The sequence below is a fragment of the Dunckerocampus dactyliophorus genome, chromosome 8 (assembly GCF_027744805.1).
Source record: "Dunckerocampus dactyliophorus isolate RoL2022-P2 chromosome 8, RoL_Ddac_1.1, whole genome shotgun sequence".
NCBI classification, from domain to species: Eukaryota; Metazoa; Chordata; class Actinopteri; order Syngnathiformes; family Syngnathidae; genus Dunckerocampus; species Dunckerocampus dactyliophorus.
In genome coordinates, this window is record NC_072826.1 from 29,402,276 (window position 1) to 29,424,953 (window position 22,678).

The 22,678-nt window shown below is 33.7% G+C and overlaps 1 protein-coding gene across 3 annotated transcripts in view; it reads left to right on the forward strand.

Annotated features, from left to right (window-relative positions):
- LOC129186036 (sodium-coupled neutral amino acid transporter 3-like) overlaps positions 1-22,678 on the forward strand; it is a 60,095-nt gene that overhangs the window by 24,857 nt on the left and 12,560 nt on the right. For 2 of the 3 annotated variants that reach the window (XM_054783838.1, XM_054783837.1), the window contains exons 2-16: positions 872-1,115; positions 1,488-1,514; positions 1,607-1,700; positions 1,767-1,882; positions 7,068-7,141; positions 8,516-8,608; positions 8,672-8,753; positions 11,056-11,138; positions 12,014-12,072; positions 14,785-14,925; positions 17,685-17,764; positions 18,024-18,124; positions 20,725-20,849; positions 20,927-21,071; positions 21,179-21,282. In XM_054783838.1, the coding sequence (XP_054639813.1) occupies positions 979-1,115; positions 1,488-1,514; positions 1,607-1,700; positions 1,767-1,882; positions 7,068-7,141; positions 8,516-8,608; positions 8,672-8,753; positions 11,056-11,138; positions 12,014-12,072; positions 14,785-14,925; positions 17,685-17,764; positions 18,024-18,124; positions 20,725-20,849; positions 20,927-21,071; positions 21,179-21,282 (1,461 nt within the window). In that variant the 5' untranslated portion in view covers positions 872-978. The remainder of the gene's footprint in view (positions 1-871; positions 1,116-1,487; positions 1,515-1,606; positions 1,701-1,766; positions 1,883-7,067; positions 7,142-8,515; positions 8,609-8,671; positions 8,754-11,055; positions 11,139-12,013; positions 12,073-14,784; positions 14,926-17,684; positions 17,765-18,023; positions 18,125-20,724; positions 20,850-20,926; positions 21,072-21,178; positions 21,283-22,678) is intronic. The other variant, XM_054783839.1, reaches the window with a different exon arrangement.

The window sequence follows — 22,678 nt, forward strand, 5'->3', positions numbered from 1 at the left end:
AAGGCAGAGCTTGGACACACTCGGCTTCCTGGCAAAACACGCATGGGTGTCCAAAGTGTGGCGCGGGGGCCGTTTGTGGAACGTGGCTCATTGCAGAAATAAAATAAACAAAAAACAAAAGTCGAGAGTAAGTAGAAAAGGCTAAAATGTTGACGTTAATACCTAATAAAAACTCAAGATTTGTCTTTAAATGCACAGTATCTATATGTATAATGCATTTATATGTATATGTTGTCTTTTATGATATATATTTTTTACTATAAATATCAAAGGACAGCTGGACAGCCCTGACGTGAGTAGAGTAGAGTGGGTGGGACTACAACAAGTACCAAAAACTGGAGACTATCTTAAATTAAAGACTATCATCTTTAATTTCCCCCGCAACCCTAATGAGGAAGAAGCGGTATAGAAAATGGATGGATGGATGGATGGATCTTTCATTTCTATTTTGTAATTTTGTTACAACCTTTAAGTTTGACCTACCATAACTCGTTATCTCAGGCTAGAGTGGGTGACAACACAAAAAGAACCAAAGACTGTCAGATTTAGATTTAGATTTTTTTATTTTTATTATAGTTTTTAAATAATATTTTTATTATATTTTTGAAAGGTAATATTAAAAATTACTTTTAATTTTATTTTTTTTTAAAGACAGTTAACAGTTAATATTACAATAATATTAAATATTGCAATAATTTTTAAAAATTTGATGCGGAAAATGTAAAAAAAAATTAATTATTAGCTACAATTCTATTATTACTAATGCGCAGTATTCCTATTAATATTTCCAAGTAACTGCATTTAATATGAATTATTATTGACCTTAATGGCTTGATCCAATGTACCAATATGGATCATTTTCCTTCCCCAGATCGTATTGCGGAAAACAAGAAGCGTATCCCCCCAGCCACAACTGAAAGGGGTTTCTGCAGCCGCGTCCTTTGCGTCGACATCCGTCATCCGGGCGGCAGACAAGACATGGGTGAGGACAAACCTGCCGAGAGCGCGGACAGCGCCCCTGCTGAGATGAATGCCATTCCTAACGGGAAGGGTCACGAGACGGGGGATGAGATCACCGCTTCGGCCAAAACATCGCCTGCGGAAGACGGAGCCAAGTGAGTGCACGTAAACACTGTGACTCGGTCATGCATGGCTGTCGGGATCATGTATGAACTGGCTCGTCACCATAGTAACCGGCCCATAACTGCAGGGTGTAGGGCATAATCCCTGCGAGAGTGAATATGATGTAACTGGGTGACGTGCCTAAAAGCAAGACACTAACCCTCTCATCACACACTGATTGGAAAACAGATAGAGCTGCATGATTGTGTGAACTAAAAGCCTAATGATGTGGTCTCTAGCATGTTAGAGCCGCTACGTCACCCTGTCATTGCGTCATACTCGAAGTGTCATTATATCGTGACTGAGCTTCCTTTTCCCATTGTGCGCTCGCTGGGTGATGGATGGCCTCTCTACAATGCTTGTAGGGAATCCAACAGCCCCCAGAATGTTAGGTATGTACGTACCGTATGTTATTTCATTGGTGTACTGGCTTTGCGTTAGAGGGTCGCAATGGTTGAACATGCTCTTTATTTCCTCCCTCAAGTCCACACAGAACCGAGAACACGGAGGCCAACCTCCCAGAGGGCCAGGAGTGCTTATCACGCGGCGACAACAAGAATACGACGACATTTACCGACGTAAGGCGACAGCGATGGTAGCAGCAATGCACGCATGTTGCGTCATAAGCGATGTTGTTCTTGCAGTTTGAGGGAAAAACCTCATTCGGGATGTCCGTCTTCAATTTGGGCAACGCTATCATGGGAAGCGGAATCCTGGGACTGGCGTACGCCATGGCCAACACGGGGGTGGTCCTCTTTTTGTAAGTATGTGCAATGCATGATGGTTATATTGTTATATTCGATACTGCAACTGGCCGGTGAACCCCGCCTCTTGCTCAAAGTTAGCTGGGATAGGCTCCAGCATGATATGATCATATGAAGCACACACAAACCATTAGTGGTTTGGTCTGCACTTGTAAAATGGAATTTTAAAAGAATAAATAATAATGAAAAAAAACTAATACATGTTTTTAAATAGAATAATAAAACTAAGAAATAAATATATACCTATATTTTCAAAAGTAAAAAAAAAAATAAATACAGATAATTTTGTAAAGAAATAATGTACATTTTAACGTTCTCAACTGGCATTCAAGCGGAAAAAGAAGTTAAGCACTGATAATATCAAAACAAAACAACTACAAAGTGTGTAGTCCCAAAACAAACAAACAAAGAAATAAAGAAATAAGAGCTGTTCTGTTTCCTCTTTGCCATCCTTTTTGTGGCGACCACACAACAAAGCCAAAGTAAAAGCAAATGCTGTGGAGTTAATCCTTTCAAAATAATACTGATAAATAAGAATTAAAAACAATTAATAAAAACTGAAAGGAAATAAAAAGAAAATGACTTCAATAAGTGTCAAGAGTCATAAATAAATAAATACAAATAAAAATGACTTCAATAAGTGTCAGAAGCCATAGATAAATAAATACAAATAAAAATGACTTCAATAAAAGTATAAATAAAATAAAAACTTAGTAGATAAAACCATAATAAATAATAAAAATAAATTTAAAAAATAAACTTAATAAATGACTTAAATACAAGTTAAAAAAAATAATAACACGCATTTAAATAAAAAGTGTAAAAAAATATGTAATAAAAATGACTTCAATAAAAGTGTACAAAATAATAAAAATACATAAAAGTGGGTTGTGACTTAATGACCACTGGAAAATGGAGGTCTCAGGTTTCAAATTTCTGTTCTATGGTTGTCATCACCTTTTCTTCTGTACTATCCTTTTTGTGGCGACAACACAAAAAAGCCAAAGTGACAGCAAATGCTGCGGCGTGAATCTTTTAATCTTGCAAGATGTGCTTCTGTCTTGCCAGACATTAGAACAAGCGTCTTGACAAAATGTCTTCATCGCTTCCTCCGAAATGCACTGCAGGCTTGCCATGAAGTGGGTTCATGTTTCTAAAGATGACAGGTGATTTTTAAAACAACAAATACATTGACTTCGCTTGACTTTCATACCATTATACAAAATATAAAGAAAATAAACAAATGAAGGCATAAGCACATAAATAAAGAAATAGAAATAAAATAACACAACTGACCTAATTAAAAGTGTAAAACAAATATTACAAATAAATAATACTAAAAATGATTAATGAATAATAAAAATAAAGAAAAAATAATATTAGTAACTTAGTAAACTTTGTGTAAACTTAGTAAGCAAAATCATAATAAATAAAAAAAATAAATACAAATGAAAAATGACTTAAAAGGGTAAAAAAATAAAAATAAAAATAAAAAAATAAATATAACTTAACAAAAAATTTAAAAAATGCAAATAAATAGGAATAAAAGCATAAAATAAAATAAAATAAAAACTTGAAATAAATACAAATAAAATGACTTAATTACATTATATAATGTATATATTTTATATATACAGTATATGTGTATATATAATATATATGATATACTTAAATACATAAATAAAAATAAAAATGACTTACATAAAAGTGTAAACCTAAATACATAAATAAAAATGAAAGTAAACAAAACAAAAGCGTAATAAATAAATAAAAATAAATACAATTTTAAAATGAGTTAAAGTGTTTAAAAAAAATGTATACAAATGACATAAGTAAAAGTAAAAAAAAAATAATAAAAATGACATAAATAAAAGTGTAAAAAAAATAGAAATAAATAAAAATGACTTATGTAAGTGTAAAAACTAATCAAAATAAACGAAATGACTTAAATAAAGTGGGTTGTGACTTAATGACCAGTGGAAAATGCGGGTCGCAGGTGGACACCATTTGAGAACCTCTGGTGTAGCTTGGTTTCTTTTTAATGTCATTTGAGGGAGGTCGTGATTGGTTGCAGACGCTCATTTGAGCGCTTGTACGGCTTTTTAAATATAACCTCACCAGATAACACTCATTGCCTCCCGATGCTGTCTTTACATCACCCTGCTGCTTCCTCTTTTGTCCGAGAGCCTTCTTGAGTTCGGCCAAGTGGAGGATAAGGATCTGGAGGGCTGGCAATCAGTTGTGTTCTAGTCAATAATAACAGCTGCTATTCGGGGAACCCATGCAGGGCTGTCGGGTAGATGCTGCACTTCCACATTTTCATACTGTGCTGTGCCATCATTTTCAATAGAAAACAAATTGTAATCATCCAGTCTGAAAAAGACATCATAAGCGTGCTTTTCCAAGGCAGTCACGTCTGCAGGATTTGCCCTCGTGTTCCAGAAAGCTTCTTATTCTGAGCTGAGGTGTGTGACTCTGGTGTTTTGACAAGTTTTGCCCTCTATGAACTGGCTGGACCCCGTGTCGCCGTTGTCTCCCACTCTTAGCCTGACAGTCCACGCTGCTGCTGTGGGCTCAAGCCGCCGTCGGTTCACAGATGTCCAACTATCGGGATAGACTCCAGCCCACCTGCAGCCTTGAACAGGATACTGCGTATGGAAAATGCATGGACGGAAGAAAATAAGCTTGATAGCATGTTCATCACTGCTACGCCATGACGCCTTCAGTGGTGCCCAAAGTGCAGCCTGGGAGGGGGGGGAGCCAGTTCATCTTTTAAAAATAATACAAATAAATAAGAATAAAACATAAAATAAATACAAATAAAATGACTTAAATAAGCATAAAAAGTAATATATGAATAGAAATAAAAATGAGAAAAATAAAAGTGTAAAAAAATTAAAAAAAAAAAGTAAAATAGCAAACAAAAGCATCATAAATAATAAATAAAAATGACTTCAATGAATTGATGGCTTGATGCATTTGCAGCCCGCAGCTCAATTTTATTTGCCCCCCAGGGCCACATTGAAATGTTTGCCTGAGGGACTGTTACGTTACGTGATGCGTGTGACGTTGTTGTTAGAAAAAAGGTGAGCTCACACGGAGCTGCACCACACACAAGCATTCACAGCAGCAAAATAAGGACGCAGGTCCAAGAGGCACAGCTAGGGCTAACATAAAACTCACCATGGAAGGTGGAAACAGAAACATCGGTAATATCAATGGTCCCCCCACATCCTTTCATTTTTCGGAAAAAAACAAAACAAACTTGGACTGGCTTAGGATACACTCCTGAGTAAAATCTGATGAAGGCGTAACATTTGGGTGAGGAGTGTACATAAGATGAGCTGTTAGTTTATTATACGGGAATGTGTGTTGGGTGTCGTGGTAGGACTGCCGTGTGCAGAGCAACAGTACAAGGAGAGTTGGCTGGAAAACAATCAATGTCAGACACAGGAAGGAGGGAAGTTGCTAAAATCAAGAATAAAGAGATCGAAATCACAATGCTCAGTACGGTAATCCCTCGTTCATGCCGCTCATTTGGTTCCGGACACCACTGCGAAAAGGGAATTTCACAAAGTAGAATTCCTTCTTTATAAATGCAATACTTTCGTAGTTGTGGCATAGAAAACCTGTTTACAACCTAAATACTATAAATATGTTTTTTTACATTATTGAAGCCCTCTAGACATGACATAACACCCCTATAGTAACTTTACACTCCTATTACCCAATACAGTACACATAATAAGAGACAATAAGACATATGAGGCATAAAAAACCTGTTTACCACGGTCTGAATATGCTTTTTAACATTATTAGAGCCCTGTAGACATTAAATAACACCCCTATAATCACCTTTACACTCCCGTAACTCAATATAGTAGACATAATAAGAAAAAATAGGACATATAAGACATAGAAAGGCTGTTTAAACCTTCTAAATATGTTCCCTAACATTATTAGAGCCCTCTAGACATGACATAACACCCCTATAGTAACCTTTACGCTCTTATTTCCCAATACAGTACACATAATAAGAGAAAATAAGACATATGAGGCATAAAAAACCTGTTTACCACGGTTTAAATATGCTTTTTAACATTATTAGAGCCGTGTAGACATTAAATAACACCCCTATAGTCACCTTTACACTCCTGTAACTCAATATAGTAGACATAATAAGAAAAAATAGGACATATAAGACATAGAAAGGCTGTTTAAACCTTCTAAATATGTTCCCTAACATTATTAGAGCCCTCTAGACATGAAATAACACCCCTATAGTCACCTTTACACTCCTATTACCCAATATAGTAAATATAAGAAGAGAATATAAGACATATTAGGCACATAAAAACCTGTTTACCATCTTCTAAATATGTTTTTTTTAACATTATTAGAGCCCTCTAGACATGAAATAACACCCCATAGTCACCGTTACACTCCTATTCCCCAATACAGTAGACATAATAACAGAAAATAAGACATCATAGGCATAAAAAAATGTGTTTACCACCTTCTAAATATGCTTTTTAACATCATTACAGCCCTCTAGACATGTTTATGACACGTTTATGAATAAAAGGATTTTGATGTACATGTGGAGGCAAGAGAAGTTCCAATGAGGGGGTCTTTCATTGTTAGCTAGGACTCGAAGTAGCACACAATTTGAGTGAATGTGTGAAAATGTGTGGCGAAGGTAAATATTGAAACAGTTATGTATTTACGTTTAGAGCGTGTGCTGTTTATGATAAGGTGATAAAAGGGCCCCAAGTGTTCCATGTTCCCTATGGAGAGGATCTGGGCCCCCCCATTATAAGCTCTTCGTCCAATGCCAGTCAGTGAGAGTAAAGTAAGTCTATAAAACATGCCTGCAGGTCGAGACGGAGGAAGATTACACTTGGATTTTCCTCAATCTGTCAATCCCGGCGCTGCATGCAGGTTCTTTTTGAAAAGGTCCATCTGCTGTGCGTGGTTGACTTAAGTGTGGCGGAGGGCAGAGGGCAGCCAACTTGATCAGCTGCAGTAACAATCCCAAGATAAAGGCGAGCCGAGGGGGCTTTCACAGCTGCGTCAATAGCCGACACGGCCAAGCGCAGAGCAGGGTGAAGACGTACAGTACGTGTATCACGTCAACGCTGCTAATCATTCTCTTTCCTTTCATGTGCACGTCTTTTTCAGGGTCCTCCTTACGGCGGTGGCAGTACTTTCCTCATATTCAATTCACTTACTGCTCAAGTCTTCTGGTATTGTAGGTACGTACAGTATGTTACCTGTTTGCTGCATCATCCACGGCAGGGGTGTCCAAACTTTATCCAGCGAGGGCCACATAGTGAAAAATGAAAGCATGCGACTCTTCTCTTAAAATTATGACTCTTTTTTGTTAGATTACAACTTTTTTCTTTTATTTTGACTTTATTTTTGTAAAGTTACTGCTGATTTTTTCAATTTTTGCTGTTTTTTTTCCCCAAAATATTTCAGCTTTAAAAAAAAAAGAATATCTTTGTTCTTTTTAGAAATAATATTCTGACTTTATTCCCATAATATTCAAACTTTTTCCCCGGCCTAATTTTCCAAAAATTACAACTTTATTTTGTTTTGTTTCTCATAATATTAAAATTGTTTTTAAAAACATATGCTGCGAAAATGACATTATTTTTTCCTCATAATATTACGACATTATTCTCTTAAAGTTATAACTTTTTTTGTTACTTTTTTTTTTTTTGTATTTTGACTTTATTTTTGTAAAGTTACTGCTGATTTTCCATTTTTGCTTTTTTTTTCCCAAAATATTTCAGCTTTTTTCTTAAATAGTATTTGTTCTTTTTAAAAATAATATTCTGACTTTTGTTCCCATAATATTCTAACTTTTCCCCTGGCCTAATTTCCCCAAAATTACAACTTTATTTTGTTTTGTTTCTCATAATATTAAAATTGTTTTTAAAAACATATGCTGCGAAAATGACGTTATTTTTTCCTCATAATATTACGACATTACTCTCTTAAAATTATAACTTTTTTTGTTCTATTTTTTTTTTGTATTTTGACTTTATTTTTGTTACTGCTGATTTTTCCATTTTTGCTGGGTTTTTCCCCAAAATATTTCAGCTTTTTTCTTTAATAATCTTTGCTCTTTTTAAAAATAATATTCTGACTTTATTCCCATAATATTCAGCTTTTTTCTTAAATAATATTTGTTCTTTTTAAAATAATATGCTGAGTTTATTCCCATAATAGTCTAACTTTTTCCCCGGCCTAATTTCCCAAAAATTACAACTTGATTTTGTTGTGTTTCTCATAATATTACAATAAAAAAAAAACATATGCTGCTAAAATGACGTCATTTTTCCCTCATAATATTACGGCATTATTCTCTTAAAATGATTACTTTTTTTGTTAGATTTTTTTTCTCTTCGTATTTTGACTTTATTCTTGTAAAGTTGCTGCTGATTTTTCTATTTTTGCTGAGAAAGACGTGTGTTCAAGTCTCGCATAAAAAATTCCCACCAAAAAGTACACTTTTCCTTTTAAAGGGGAGGCTCACGATTTTGAAAGCCCTGATTTAGTCGTGCGCGTTCCGGCACAATCTGCTGCATTTGCATCTATTTCATGGCTGCACTGTGTTGAAGGTATCCGTGCTTATGAGCAGCTGGGCTACAGAGCGTTTGGCACTCCCGGGAAGATGGCGGCAGGCATCGCCATCACGCTGCAGAACATCGGAGGTGAGGTCACACGTTTCTTGTGTTCTAGCTGACCTCTCACCTTGTGCCCGTTCACATTCGCAGCCATGTCCAGTTACCTGTACATCGTCAAGTATGAGTTCCCGCTGGTCATCCAGGCCTTCCTCAAGGTGGACAAGCCTGCAGGGTAAGCCATCAAATCATTTGACCTCACATAAAGCGAGAATCCATCGTTGGTTGGCATTTTGGGTACTAATAGCAAGTCGTGAACACCTAACGGCACCGTGTTGTCATTTCACACGTCGGGCAAAGCTGTGTATCCTTCTCCCTCTCATGCCAGTTGGACGTGCTGCGCAGCTGGCTGGTGAACAGCTGTGATAGTAAACCCCCGGAGGAGGAGAGCAGCACGGCCCAAACCGGGAAGCTCTCGCATGAAAACACAGCTACGCTGCATGGGTGCAGAATGTAAACCGTCGGATATCAGTGGCCAAGTGCAGGTGGCCGCGCACGCAAACAACGCTGGCGTCCTTGGGAGTTGGAGTGTGATGTTTTACCCCCTCAGCCCACTTAGAAGCTCTGCTTGGACAAGGTTCATCAGTGGTTCCATTGTTAAATCACCCAAGCAGTGGAGCGCAGTACTTGGCTGCAGCCAGCAGAGGCGCTGTTGATTCAGTCTGGCTGGCAAAAGAAGTGAACCACGAATCTGCGAAAGCGAACCGCACTGGAGCGAAGGAACACTGTACACAGTGGAACCTCAGTTTTCCTCATGAAGCCCGACGAAAACTGAAAGCTACAAAAACCGAAGCAATTTTTCCCGAAGGAAATAATGTACATCGTTCCTCGCCGCTTCAAACTTGGCGCCTTCCCTCCATCTCATTTTTCCACAAATGTATGAATGAATCATGCTGTTTCCTGGTTGAATACGGCCTATTATTAGTCCAAAAATATGCACATTTCAACAAATTCTACATCTTTTTGCCCGAAATGAAGCATTTTAAGCATACAAATGGCTAAATGAAGTAAAATAGACATATAAGGCATTCAGAATGATGTGTAGTATTGCACATTGGCCACTAGGTGGCAGTAAAATTACTGCAATGTTGCTTGAGACACACAAGCACCGGACTTGAAGCAGGCACAATAATCCCTACCACGGGCTACTGTCACGGCCGTACCCCACGTCGAGCTAAAACTCAACTCCAAACCCCAGGCATCAGCCCCCCCCCCCACTCAGCTTCCGTAGCACTGGAACACGTTCACAGCAACATACACCAGCACAAGTCTTATTTATGTCTTATGACGCCTACTATATTGGCTAATAGGAGTGTAAAGCTGTTATTTCATTCTAGAGGGCTTTAATCATGTTAAAAAGCATATTTAGAAGGTCATTAATGTCTTATTCTCTCTTATTATGTCTACTATATTGGGTAATAGGAGTGTAAAGGTGACTATAGGACTGTTATTTCATGTCTAGAGGGCTCTAATAATGTTAATAAAAGGGTATGTAGAAGGTCGGAAACAGGATTTCTATGTCTTATGTGTCTTATTTTCTCTTATAGGGGTGTTATTTCATGTCTTGAGGGCTCTAATCATGTTAAAAAGTGTAGTTAGAGTCATAAAAAGGTTTTCTGTGTCTTATTTTCTCTTATTATGTCTTCTATATTGGATAATAGGAGTGTAAATGTGACTATAGGGGTGATATTTCATGTCTAGAGGGCTCTAATCATGTTAAAAAGTGTATTTAGAAGGTCATTAGTGTTTTATTTTCTCGTATTATGTCTACTATATTGGGTAATAGGAGTGTAAAGGTGACTTTGGGGGTGTTATTTCATGTCACACACACATTCCAGAAACACATTTACAGCAACACACACATTAAAGAAACACGTACATTTTCTTGGATGGCAAATAGTATGTGGGGAAAAGAAGTATTTGATCCCCTGCTGAGTTTGTAAGACCCTTGGGTATACTGCATGTGTCAGGCATGTATTTGTGCATCTGTGCCTTTATAACACATTCTAGGCTTGCGTGTGTGTGCGTGTGTGTCTGTGTGTGTGTGCGTGTGTGTGTATGTGTGTGTGTGTGTGTGTGTGTGGTGTAATCAGTGAAAGATTGTGTCCGTGGACCAGATGGCCAGAGGGCAGGATGTCAACGGAATAGATGAGCCTCTACGTTTTTGAGACGTACGCGCACGTGTGTGTGTGTGTGTGTGTGTGTGTGTGTGTGTGTGTGTTCACGCAGGAGAGACAAGATAGCGGGAGGCCAACAGATGTTGTATCTATGCAATTTTCCCACTTGATAGAGGAGAAGAATGACTCACCCCCACAGTGACGCCATCTAAAAATATCCCCTTGTGTTGGCAGCAACACGTGCCACTTGGTGCCAAACGTGCCCTTTCTTCCCCAACATCTGCCTTCGTTACAGGAGTGGCACGACTTGCCACGTGACATCGGGTACACAAACCTTGCCTTTTGTGTTTGTGTGTGCAGTGAATGGTACCTGAACGGCAACTACCTCGTGATCATCGTGTCCATCGCCATCATCCTGCCGCTGGCGCTCATGAAGCAGCTAGGTGAGTCAAACTTGGACAAACTTATGACCTTATTCCCATAATATTATGACCTTATTCCCATAGTATTTGGACTTTATTCCCATAATATTATGACCTTATTAACATAATATTTGGACTTTATTGTCATAATATTATGACTTTATTCCCATAATATTATGACCTTATTCCCATAATATTTGGACTTTATTCCCATAATATTATGACCTTATTCCCATAATATTATGACCTTATTCCCATAATATTATGACCTTATACCCATAATATTATGACCTTATTCCCATAGTATTTGGACTTTATTCCCATAATATTATGACCTTATTAACATAATATTTGGACTTTATTGTCATAATATTATGACTTTATTCCCATAATATTATGACCTTATTCCCATAATATTTGGACTTTATTCCCATAATATTATGACCTTATTCCCATAATATTATGACCTTATTCCCATAATATTATGACCTTATACCCATAATATTATGACCTTATTCCCATAATATTTGGACTTTATTCCCATAATATTATGACTTTATTCCCATAATATTATGACCTTATTCCCATAATATTATGACCTTATTCCCATAATATTTGGACTTTATTCCCATAATATTTGGACTTTATTCCTATAGTATTATGACTTTATTCCCATAATATTATGGCCTTATTCCCATAATATTATGACCTTATTCCCATAATATTATGACCTTATTCCCATAATATTTGGACTTTATTCCCATAATATTATGACTTTATTCCCATAATGTTATGACCTTATTCCCACAATATTTGACTTTATTCCCATAATGTTATGACCTTATTCCACAGGGAAAATGGACACGTAGTAACACTAATAAAGTGCCTTGTTTCAGGGTACCTGGGATACACCAGCGGCTTCTCCCTGAGCTGCATGGTCTTCTTCCTCATCTCGGTAAGTCTACGATACATTGCGGTCTGACATAAAGCATCGACTGCGGTCTCGGCGTCAGAACCCGATGCTCACATTGACGCCGTCACCTTCCCAGCAAGGCTTTTCTGTTCTCCCTCCTCTTTACTCGTTTCATGCGTCCCACTGCAAAAGAACTCTGGAGTCGTTTCATCGTATTTGCATGGAATTGAATTTGAAATGTATTCACTTCATTTATCCTTTATTTATGATTTCATTAGTTTGGGTTTTACTGTATATTAAACGTTTCCAATCCATTTTCATTTAAAAGTTTACATTTAAATTGATGATACAAAATATATATATATATATATACAGTATTAGCTCGATATATGAAATGTCTAATATAATTAATATATTTAAAGTGTATTCGTTGTTTATTTTATATATGAATTACTTTATGTTTGCATGTGCGTATGTTTAGTCAATAATACAATATTTTCAATGAATGTTTTCATTTTTAATGGAATCATTTCATTTTCATTCAGTGTAATTTTCATGAATACATTTAATACATATTTTAATTGAATTCAATTGATTTTTAACATAAAAAAATAATTAATTTCCATCAATCTTTCATGAAAATAATAATAGATTTACATACATTTTCAGTCAATCATTTTTATGAATGTTTGTTTGAATTTCGAAAATAATAATTTTTCATGCCATTTAATCCCATACATAACATGTTCATTTGATTAAATAAATGTAGTATTTTCACATTTTTACAATTTTTTAATTCATTTTCATTAATCTTTCATGAAAATAAAATAAATTTACATACTTTTGAGTCAATAATTACATACTTTTATTGACTGTTTGATAGAAAATTTTAATTTTAATTGAATGTCATTTTAATTTATTTTTTTAATTAATGAATTGAATACTGTATTTTAATTTGATTAAATTAATAATTTTTTTTATTAATTTTCATCAGTTTTTATGAAAATAAAATTAATTTACACGCATTTATATATTTTTAATGAATGTTTGATAGAATATTTTATAGAATAATTTTCATTAAATGTAAGTTTAATCAATCTTTTTTTAATTATTTAATAAATAATGTATTTTCATTTAATTAATTTAGTGTTTTAAATATTTGTTTTAATTCATTTTCATTCATCTTTCATGAAAATAAAATTAATTTACACGCATTTATATATTTTTAATGAATGTTTGATATAAAATGAAATATAATAATTTTAATTGAAAGTAAGTTTAATATATTTGTATTTTTTATTAATGAATTTAATAAATAATGTATTTTGATTATATTAAATTCATTAAAGTTTCTCAAAATAATTTTTAAAGTTACTTTTCATCAATCTTTCATGAAAATAAAATGTATTTACACACATTTATCTATTTTTAATGAATGTTTGATAGAATATTTTATAGAATAATTTTCAGTGAATAAAAGTGTAATTAATCTTTTTGTAAATAATGAATTTATGAAATAACATTTTTTATTTGATGAAATAAATTTCCTTTTTTTTTTTAATAAAAAATGTAATTAATCTTCCTCAGTCTGTCACAAAAATGAAATGAACTTCCACACATTTGAGTGAATAATTTCTGGATTTTCTTTTGTATAAAGTCATTTTCAGGGCAAGTCATTTGAATGAATGGATTTAATAAATGCACTTTCATTTGATTACAATTAAAACAATTTTTACTTAATTTTCAACAGTTTTCATATATAGTGTTTAATATAATTCATTTACACACATTTATATATTTTTAATGAATGTTTGGTAAAATATTTAATAGAATATTTTTCATTAAATGTAAGTTTATTCAATCTTTTTCAAATGAATTAATTTAATAAACAATGTATTTTAATTTCATTAATTTAGTGTTTTAAATATTTGTTTTAATTCATTTTCATTAGTCTTTCATGAAAATAAAATTAATTGAGATTAATTTAGATTAAATTAATTTAGTTTTTTAAATCAATAATTAAAAAAATTACTTTTCATCAATCTTTCATGACTATAAAATTAATTTACACACATTTATCTATTTTTAATGAATGTTTGATAGAATATTTTATAGAATAATTTTCAGTGAATAAAAGTTTAATTAGTCTTTTTTTAATTAATGAATTTATTAAATAATATATTTTATTTGATGAAATAAACTTCCTTTTTTTTCTAAAAGAAAATGTAAGTAATCTTCCTCAGTCTGTCATGAAAATAAAATGAACTTCCACACATTTGAGTGAATAATTGTAGATTTTCTTTTGAATAAAGTCATTTTCAGGGCAGTCATTTGAATGAATGGATTTAATAAATGCACTTTCATTTGATTCCATTCATTTAGTTCCAAAGCTGTCATGAATTTGCTCCATCCTTCATGAGAACACAATGAATTGACATTTGCGTTTGAGTCAATCATGAGATCCTTGAATGAATGTATTCGTTTTCATGGAATGAAATATAGGAAATATCTGATCAATGCATTCGATGACGTACATTTGAATATTGAGTCATTTCAGGGAATAAAGCGTGTATTTGTTTCCACCAGTGATGATTACGGTGATGCTGGTATTGTGCGTGCTGAGTGTTCGCGTGCGGCCTGTCTGACTCGGGCTGACCTAGTTTTGGCGGCGCCGGCTGTAATCCATTTTATCGCTCAATGTGCTGTCTGCGTCTTTCTTTCACGTCCACGTCCGCCTCTCGTGCTCCTCTGCAGGTCATCTACAAGAAGTTCAACACCCCCTGTCCGTTTGTGGACTTCGCCATCAACGCCATGGCCGCCGGACCCAACGTCACGCTTCCCGGCGGGGAGGACGACCCCGCTTGCGTTCCCAAAATGGCCAACCTCAACTCGCAAGTAGGTTCAGCCGTGCGTGCCCGCTCCTTCCGCCACCGAGAGCCAACCGCCCTCACCCGCAATCACAGTCCGAGCATGCTCACGCTTGGCTTCGAGCACTCCCACACCCGACGCCGGACACCGTGAGGCCACACGAAACCTCGTCACATGACCTTACAGTCCGTTCGGGAAACACCGCAGTCCATTTCGACACGCGGTGGCAGGTCTGGTGTCAGCGGATGAGCCACGCCCACTAAACGTACAGGAGATTCATACATTCATGATGCACGCAAATCAACTTTGCAGTCATTATTTCTCGAACTCTTTCCAAAATGATTTGCGTTATTTTGTAAAGGTGTCATCTATTTGTTTAGACGACGTAATTGTAATGAATTAAACATTCCTTTTTGTGTTTAGCAAAATAATGAAATACTTTCAATGAAATCGTTCATTTGAATAGCATCACTTTCACGACGTGTGATGTCATTTTTATTCATGGCTTTCATCATTTCATTCATAGGAAGAATATATTTGATGCATTATATTTCATATAATTGAATACCTTTTTACTCTTAAATGAATGGATTTTTTAGACAATTATTTTCATTTGGCGTGATTTTAGTTCATGGAATTAATTTATTTTTTATTTAATTTAATTTCCGTCAATCTTTCATGAAAATAAAATAGATTTACATACATTTCAGTCAATCATTATTTTTAAATGAATATATTATTTTTTATTGAATAATTAGTTAATAAATGTATTTTAATTGGATTATATTTACATATATTTGACTCAATAATTATTTTTAAATGAATGTGTTTTTTTATTGAATAATTAGTTAATAAATGTATTTTAATTGGATTATGTTTACATTTGACTCAATAATTATTTTTAAATGAATGTGTTTTTTTATAGAATAATCAAATGAAAATGTTATTTATTAGATAAGTATAATAATGACAATTAATAATTATTACATAGTCATTTAAAAATGATGATTGACTCCAATGTATGGAAACACATTTTATTTTCATGAAAGATTTTCAATTGAATAAATAACATTTTAAACTTGTTTAAAGAACATCAATCTTTCATGAAAATAAAATTCATTTACGTCTGAGTCAGTAATTATTTTTAAATATTTTTTTATAGAATAATTGGAATGGATTTAATAAATGTATTTTCTTTTTATTATATTAATTTTGTCTTTTAATTAAAAAATCTCATTTGTTTTCATCAATCATTCATGAAAATAACATTTATTTGCATACATTTGAGTTAATACTGACTACGTCATTTAAAAGAATGGATTTAATAAAAGTCTTTTCATTTGATTTGATTCATTTGGTCTTTTAATGAAAAAACGTCATTCATTTTCATCAGTCGCTCATCAAAATACGATACATTTCCATACATTTGCGTCAATAATTAAGTGTTTTTTTAAATTTTATTTTTTTATTATTTTTTATTTTTTATATTTAATATAAAAATAATAATAATAAAATAAAAAATATATTTAAAAAAAATAATTAAAAAAATATAATAAAAATAATAATAAAAAAATAAAAGTAAAAAAACAAGAAAAAATAAATAAATAAGTGTTTTTATAGCATGATTTTCATTAGATGGAATTTTAATTCATGGGATTTAATAAACAACATTTTAATTGGATTAAATGAAGTTTTTAATGAAAAAATGTAGTTCATTTAAAAATAACATAATTTCCATACATTTGAGTCAATCATTATTTTTAAATGGATGTATTTTTTAGAGAGTAATTGTTATTAGATGTCATTATTTGTAATATTGACTTTAATAAATAACATGATTTGATTAAATGAAGTTCGTTTTTTACATGAAAATGATTTTCCATCAATCTTTCATGAAAATAACACTAATTTGAGACAATACTTCATTATTTTGAAATAAGTGTATTTGTTTTTTTTTACCTAATTATTTTCATTAGACGTCATTTTAGGTAATCTATTTAATAAATGTATTTTAATTTGATTTTATGGCTGTTGTCTTTTAACTAAAAAGTGTAATCCATTGTCACCAGCCTGATAATCAAATGAATTGACACATGTTTGAGTAAATAATGAAATGAAATGAATAAATTCATTTTAATACAATGACTCATGAAATATGAACAAATGATGACTGATAAATAAATAATCAAGTATAAATAATAAAGTAATACATTTAATAAATAAACAAACCAAGTATTTTAATTTCATTATGTTCCTTTTTTATTGAAGAAACAAATTGCATAGATTTTCCATCAAGTTTGAATATAGAAATATTCTTAATTGCGTTAGTTGCCATTGAACGCGTCTTTGTCGGAGTCGCCAGTTTGTTACGTGACATCGGACGATTGTGTCTCGCCAAAATGTGGAGCTCCCGAGTGGGGAGTCCAACTTAAATCGTCATTTTTGTTGATTTGTACGTTTTTGACTCGTAAATTTGGAGAAGCGTCTGCTTTCTCTGATGCTACACCAACTGTGGTCCGAAGGGGGCGTTGTTGGGGCGGCTGTGGTGCGCTGTGGTGAATAATAAATATTACGTCTAGCAGCCGCTTCGAATGATTAGCGAGCCCAGGCGGACCAAATCTTTGTAACTGCTTTACGCTGAGGGACAGTTGATCACGGGGGACACAAATGGCGCTCTGTCCTGTGTTTGGCGGCGTACCTAGTGGCCGACAAAGAGCGAGGTTGGTGGTAAGACGGCTGGGACGGCGCCGCTGTATCTATGGTGACCTTTTGGGGTTCATTTTCAGACCGCCTACACCATCCCCATCCTGGCCTTTGCCTTTGTGTGCCACCCTGAGGTCCTGCCCATCTACACAGAGCTACGCAAGTATGTGCTTACTGATGCCAGTGTCGTGTTTTGGCTGACAACACCCACCCCCACACACACACACGCCCCCACTCTGCACTTTTTGCACTTTATTTTGCCACTCCTGGAATGATGTACTAGCATGTTTGCTTCAAAGCTGCGTTTGCGAGCAAAAGGACTCACTACTTCTTACGTGTGTGTGTGTGTGTGTGTGTGTGTGTGTGCGTGTGTGTGTGTGTGTGTGTGTGTGTGTGCGTGTGTGCGTGCGTGTGTGTGGCAGCCCCACCAAGAAAAAGATGCAGCACGTGGCCAACATCTCCATCGCAGTCATGTACATCATGTATTTCCTGGCTGCTCTCTTTGGATACCTGACCTTCTATGGTGAGGCTCTTTTAAACTCCATGTGGCCTTTCAACGCTATAGCAATGGAGGTCGTGATGCATCGCTGCCCTCTAGCGGTCGTGCAGTAAACATGCCTGTCATTTCGCCCGCTTGACCCCAATATACTGTATGACCTTAAAAAGAGGCTCAAAAAGGTGAGCAAAGACAGCTGAGATTATTCTCGTGAAATTGCAACTTTTTCTCTCGTTACAATACGACTTTTTTTCCTCTTCATATTTTGACTTTATTCTCGTCAAAATTACAGCTGTTTTTTTTTCCATTTCTGCTGATAAATTTTCCAACTATTTCAGATTTTTTTTTCCTGTAAATTTTCTTCTCCTAATTCTGACTTTAGTCCCAGAACATTTTGACTTTATTCCCACAAGTTGTTCCGCAACCTAATCATCCAAAAATGACAACTTTATTCTCTGTTTTCTTTCTTTCTCATGATATTACGCATCTTTTTTCTTTAATATTTCAACTTTATGCTACTAAAATGAGGTTATTTTTCCTCATAATATTATGACGTTATTCTTGCAGCCAAATCTTTCTCGCTGGATTACAACTTCTTTCTATTTTGTTGACATGATTACTATCAACTTCGCTCTTTTTCTTTCCAAATATTTAAACGTTCTTCTTAAATATCTTCATAAATGTTCTTTTCATAATATTATGACTTTATTTCCATAATAATCTGACTTTTCAAATTTTATTTATTTATTTTTTTTTAAGTATTTTTTTCTTTAATATTTCAACTCTATGCTAATAAAATGACATTATTTTACCTCATAATATGTCCACTTTATTCTCGGAAATTTATGATTTTCTTTCATAAATTTACAACTTTATTCTTGTATTATTGTGACTTTTTTTCTCTTAAATTTAGGAGGAAAAAAAAGTCGTAAATTTATGGGTATAAAGTCATAAATTTATTTGCAATATTGCAACGTTTTTGTCGTAAATTTATTGGTAATATTACGACTTTTTTTCTCTTAATTTACGACTTTATTCTCCTAATATTAGGACTTTTTTCTCATAAATTTCCTTCCTTTATTTATTCTTCCTTTATTCTCTTTTTTGTCGTAAATTTATGAGAAAAAAAGTCATAAATTTACAAGAATAAAATAGTAAATTTGTGACTTTTCTCATAGATTTACGACTTTATTCTCGAAATCTCCGATGTTTTTTTAATGTGGCTGTAATACTCTGTTGTAGTTTCTCCAAAAAAACCCTCTTTTTTCTTTAATATTTCAAATTTGTGGTACTGAAATTTGGTTATTTTTCCTCGTAATATTACAAGTTTTTTTCTCATAAATTTATTTATTTTTCTCATAAATTTACGACTTTATTCTTGTAATATCATTACTTTTTTCTCATAAATTTAAGAGAAAAAAAGTCATACATTTATTTGTAATATTACGACCTTTTTTTTGCATAAATTTACAACTTTTTTCTCACAATATTACAAATTTTTCTCTTAAATTTAGAAGAAAAAGTTCTAAATTTATTTGTAATATTAGAACTTTTTTTCACGTGAATTTACGACTTTATTCTCGTAATAATACACCTTTTTTTCTCTTAAATTTAGGAGAAAAAAGTCATACATTTATGAGAATAAAGTCATACATTTATTCGTAATATTACGACGAAATATTTTCTCTTGATTTATGACTTTATTCTCGTAATATTATGACTATTTGTCTCATAAATTTCCTTTTCTTTTTTCTTCCTTTATTCTCGTAATATTAAGACTTTTTTCTGTTAAATTTATGAGAAAAAAAGTCATCAATAAAATAAAATAAGAATTAAGTCGTAAATTGATTACTTTTTCCCTCATAGATTTATGACTTTATTCCCGTAAATTTGTGACTTTCTTCTCAAAATCTCTGATTATTTTTTGTCAAAGTGGCCCTTATACTCTTTCGTAGCGTCTCCAAAAACAACAATCTTTATTTCTTTGATACTTTAACTTTATGCTACTAAAATGAGGTCATTTTTCCTCGTAATATTACGACTTTTTTCTCACAAATGTATTATTTTTCTCTCATAAATTTATGACTTTATTCTCGCAATTTTATGAAAATTTTCTCTTAAAATGAGGAGAAAAAAACGGTACATTTATGAGAATAAAGTTGTAAATTTATGACTTTTTTCTCACAAATTTGTGACTTTATTCTCGTAATATTACAACTTGTTTTCTTGTAAATTGATGTGGAAAAAAGTCGTAATGAAATGAACGTCTTTTCAAGATTGTTTTTTCGATGTGGCCCAAATAAATAGTCTGTCGTAGTTTCTCATGATATTACGACTAGAGAAAAAAAAACATCTTTTTTATTTAATATTTATGCGACTAAAATGATGTTATTTTTCCTCCTAATATTACGACCTCATTCGTGTAAAATGAGGACTTTTTCTCGTCAGAGTACAGCTTTTTTCTGTAAATATTTTGTCATTATTCTTGTAAAACTGCTGCTGACTTTTTCACTTTTGCTGTTTTTTTTTCTCCTTTTGTTAGAATGTTTTTTAAAACGTGCCGCGGGCCAGCGGAAAAACAACATAAATGATATTTCCTGACCTTTGTGGACGTTTTGCCATCACAGGGGAAGTGGAGGCGGAGCTGCTTCACACGTACAGTCGCATCGACCCGTACGACACGCTGATTCTGTGCGTGCGAGTCGCCGTGCTCACCGCCGTCACGCTCACGGTGCCCATCGTGCTCTTTCCTGTACGTAGCGTTCACATCCCGCTGGGAGCGCCAGCGGTCAGACGAAACCAAGTTTTGCTGCGTTTTGCGCTCGTCAGGTGCGGCGGGCCATCCAGCAGATGATGTTTCCCAACCAGACCTTCAACTGGCCGCGCCACGTCGCCATCGCCTTCACTCTGCTCACCTTCATCAACCTGCTGGTCATCTTCGCCCCCAACATCTTGGGCATCTTTGGGGTCATAGGTACGCCTGACCAAGCCTGGAAAAACACGACACACTTGTGTAACATTCATTCATTCATTCATTCATGGCCAATGTGCTCTTTTGTGTGTGTGTTTGTGTGTTTCCAGGTGCCACATCTGCACCTTGCCTGATCTTCATCTTCCCTGCTGTCTTCTACATTCGTATCGTACCCAAAGAGGAGGAGCCGCTGCACTCGCCCCCCAAAGTCATGGTGAGGAACGTATTGGACAATATACTGTACACATATACTACGTACATACAGTACAGTACAATATAATACACATATAATACACATATAATACACACACTGTACATGACATAGTGTACAATATAATACACATATAATACACATACTGTACATGACATAGTGTACAATATAATACACATATAATACACACACTGTACATGACATAGTGTACAATATAATACACATATAATACACATACTGTACATGACATAGTGTACAATATAATCCACACATAATACACATACTGTACATGACATAGTGTACAATATAATACACATATAATACACATACTGTACATGACATAGTGTACAATATAATACACATATAATACACATATAATACACATACTGTACATGACATAGTGTACAATATAATACACATATAATACACATACTGTACATGACATAGTGTACAATATAATACACATATAATACACACACTGTACATGACATAGTGTACAATATAATACACATATAATACACATACTGTACATGACATAGTGTACAATATAATACACATATAATACACATATAATACACATACTGTACATGACATATGTACAATATAATACACATATAATACACATACTGTACATGACATAGTGTACAATATAATACACATATAATACACATATAATACACATACTGTACATGACATATGTACAATATAATACACATATAATACACACACTGTACATGACATAGTGTACAATATAATACACATATAATACACACACTGTACATGACATAGTGTACAATATAATACACATATAATACACACACTGTACATGACATAGTGTACAATATAATACACATATAATACACATACTGTACATGACATAGTGTACAATATAATACACATATAATACACACACTGTACATGACATAGTGTACAATATAATACACATATAATACACACACTGTACATGACATAGTGTACAATATAATACACATATAATACACACACTGTACATGACATAGTGTACAATATAATACACATATAATACACATACTGTACATGACATAGTGTACAATATAATACACATATAATACACATATAATACACATACTGTACATGACATAGTGTACAATATAATACACATATAATACACACACTGTACATGACATAGTGTACAATATAATACACATATAATACACACACTGTACATGACATAGTGTACAATATAATACACATATAATACACACACTGTACATGACATAGTGTACAATATAATACACATATAATACACATACTGTACATGACATAGTGTACAATATAATACACATATAATACACATACTGTACATGACATAGTGTACAATATAATACACATACTGTACATGACATAGTGTACAATATAA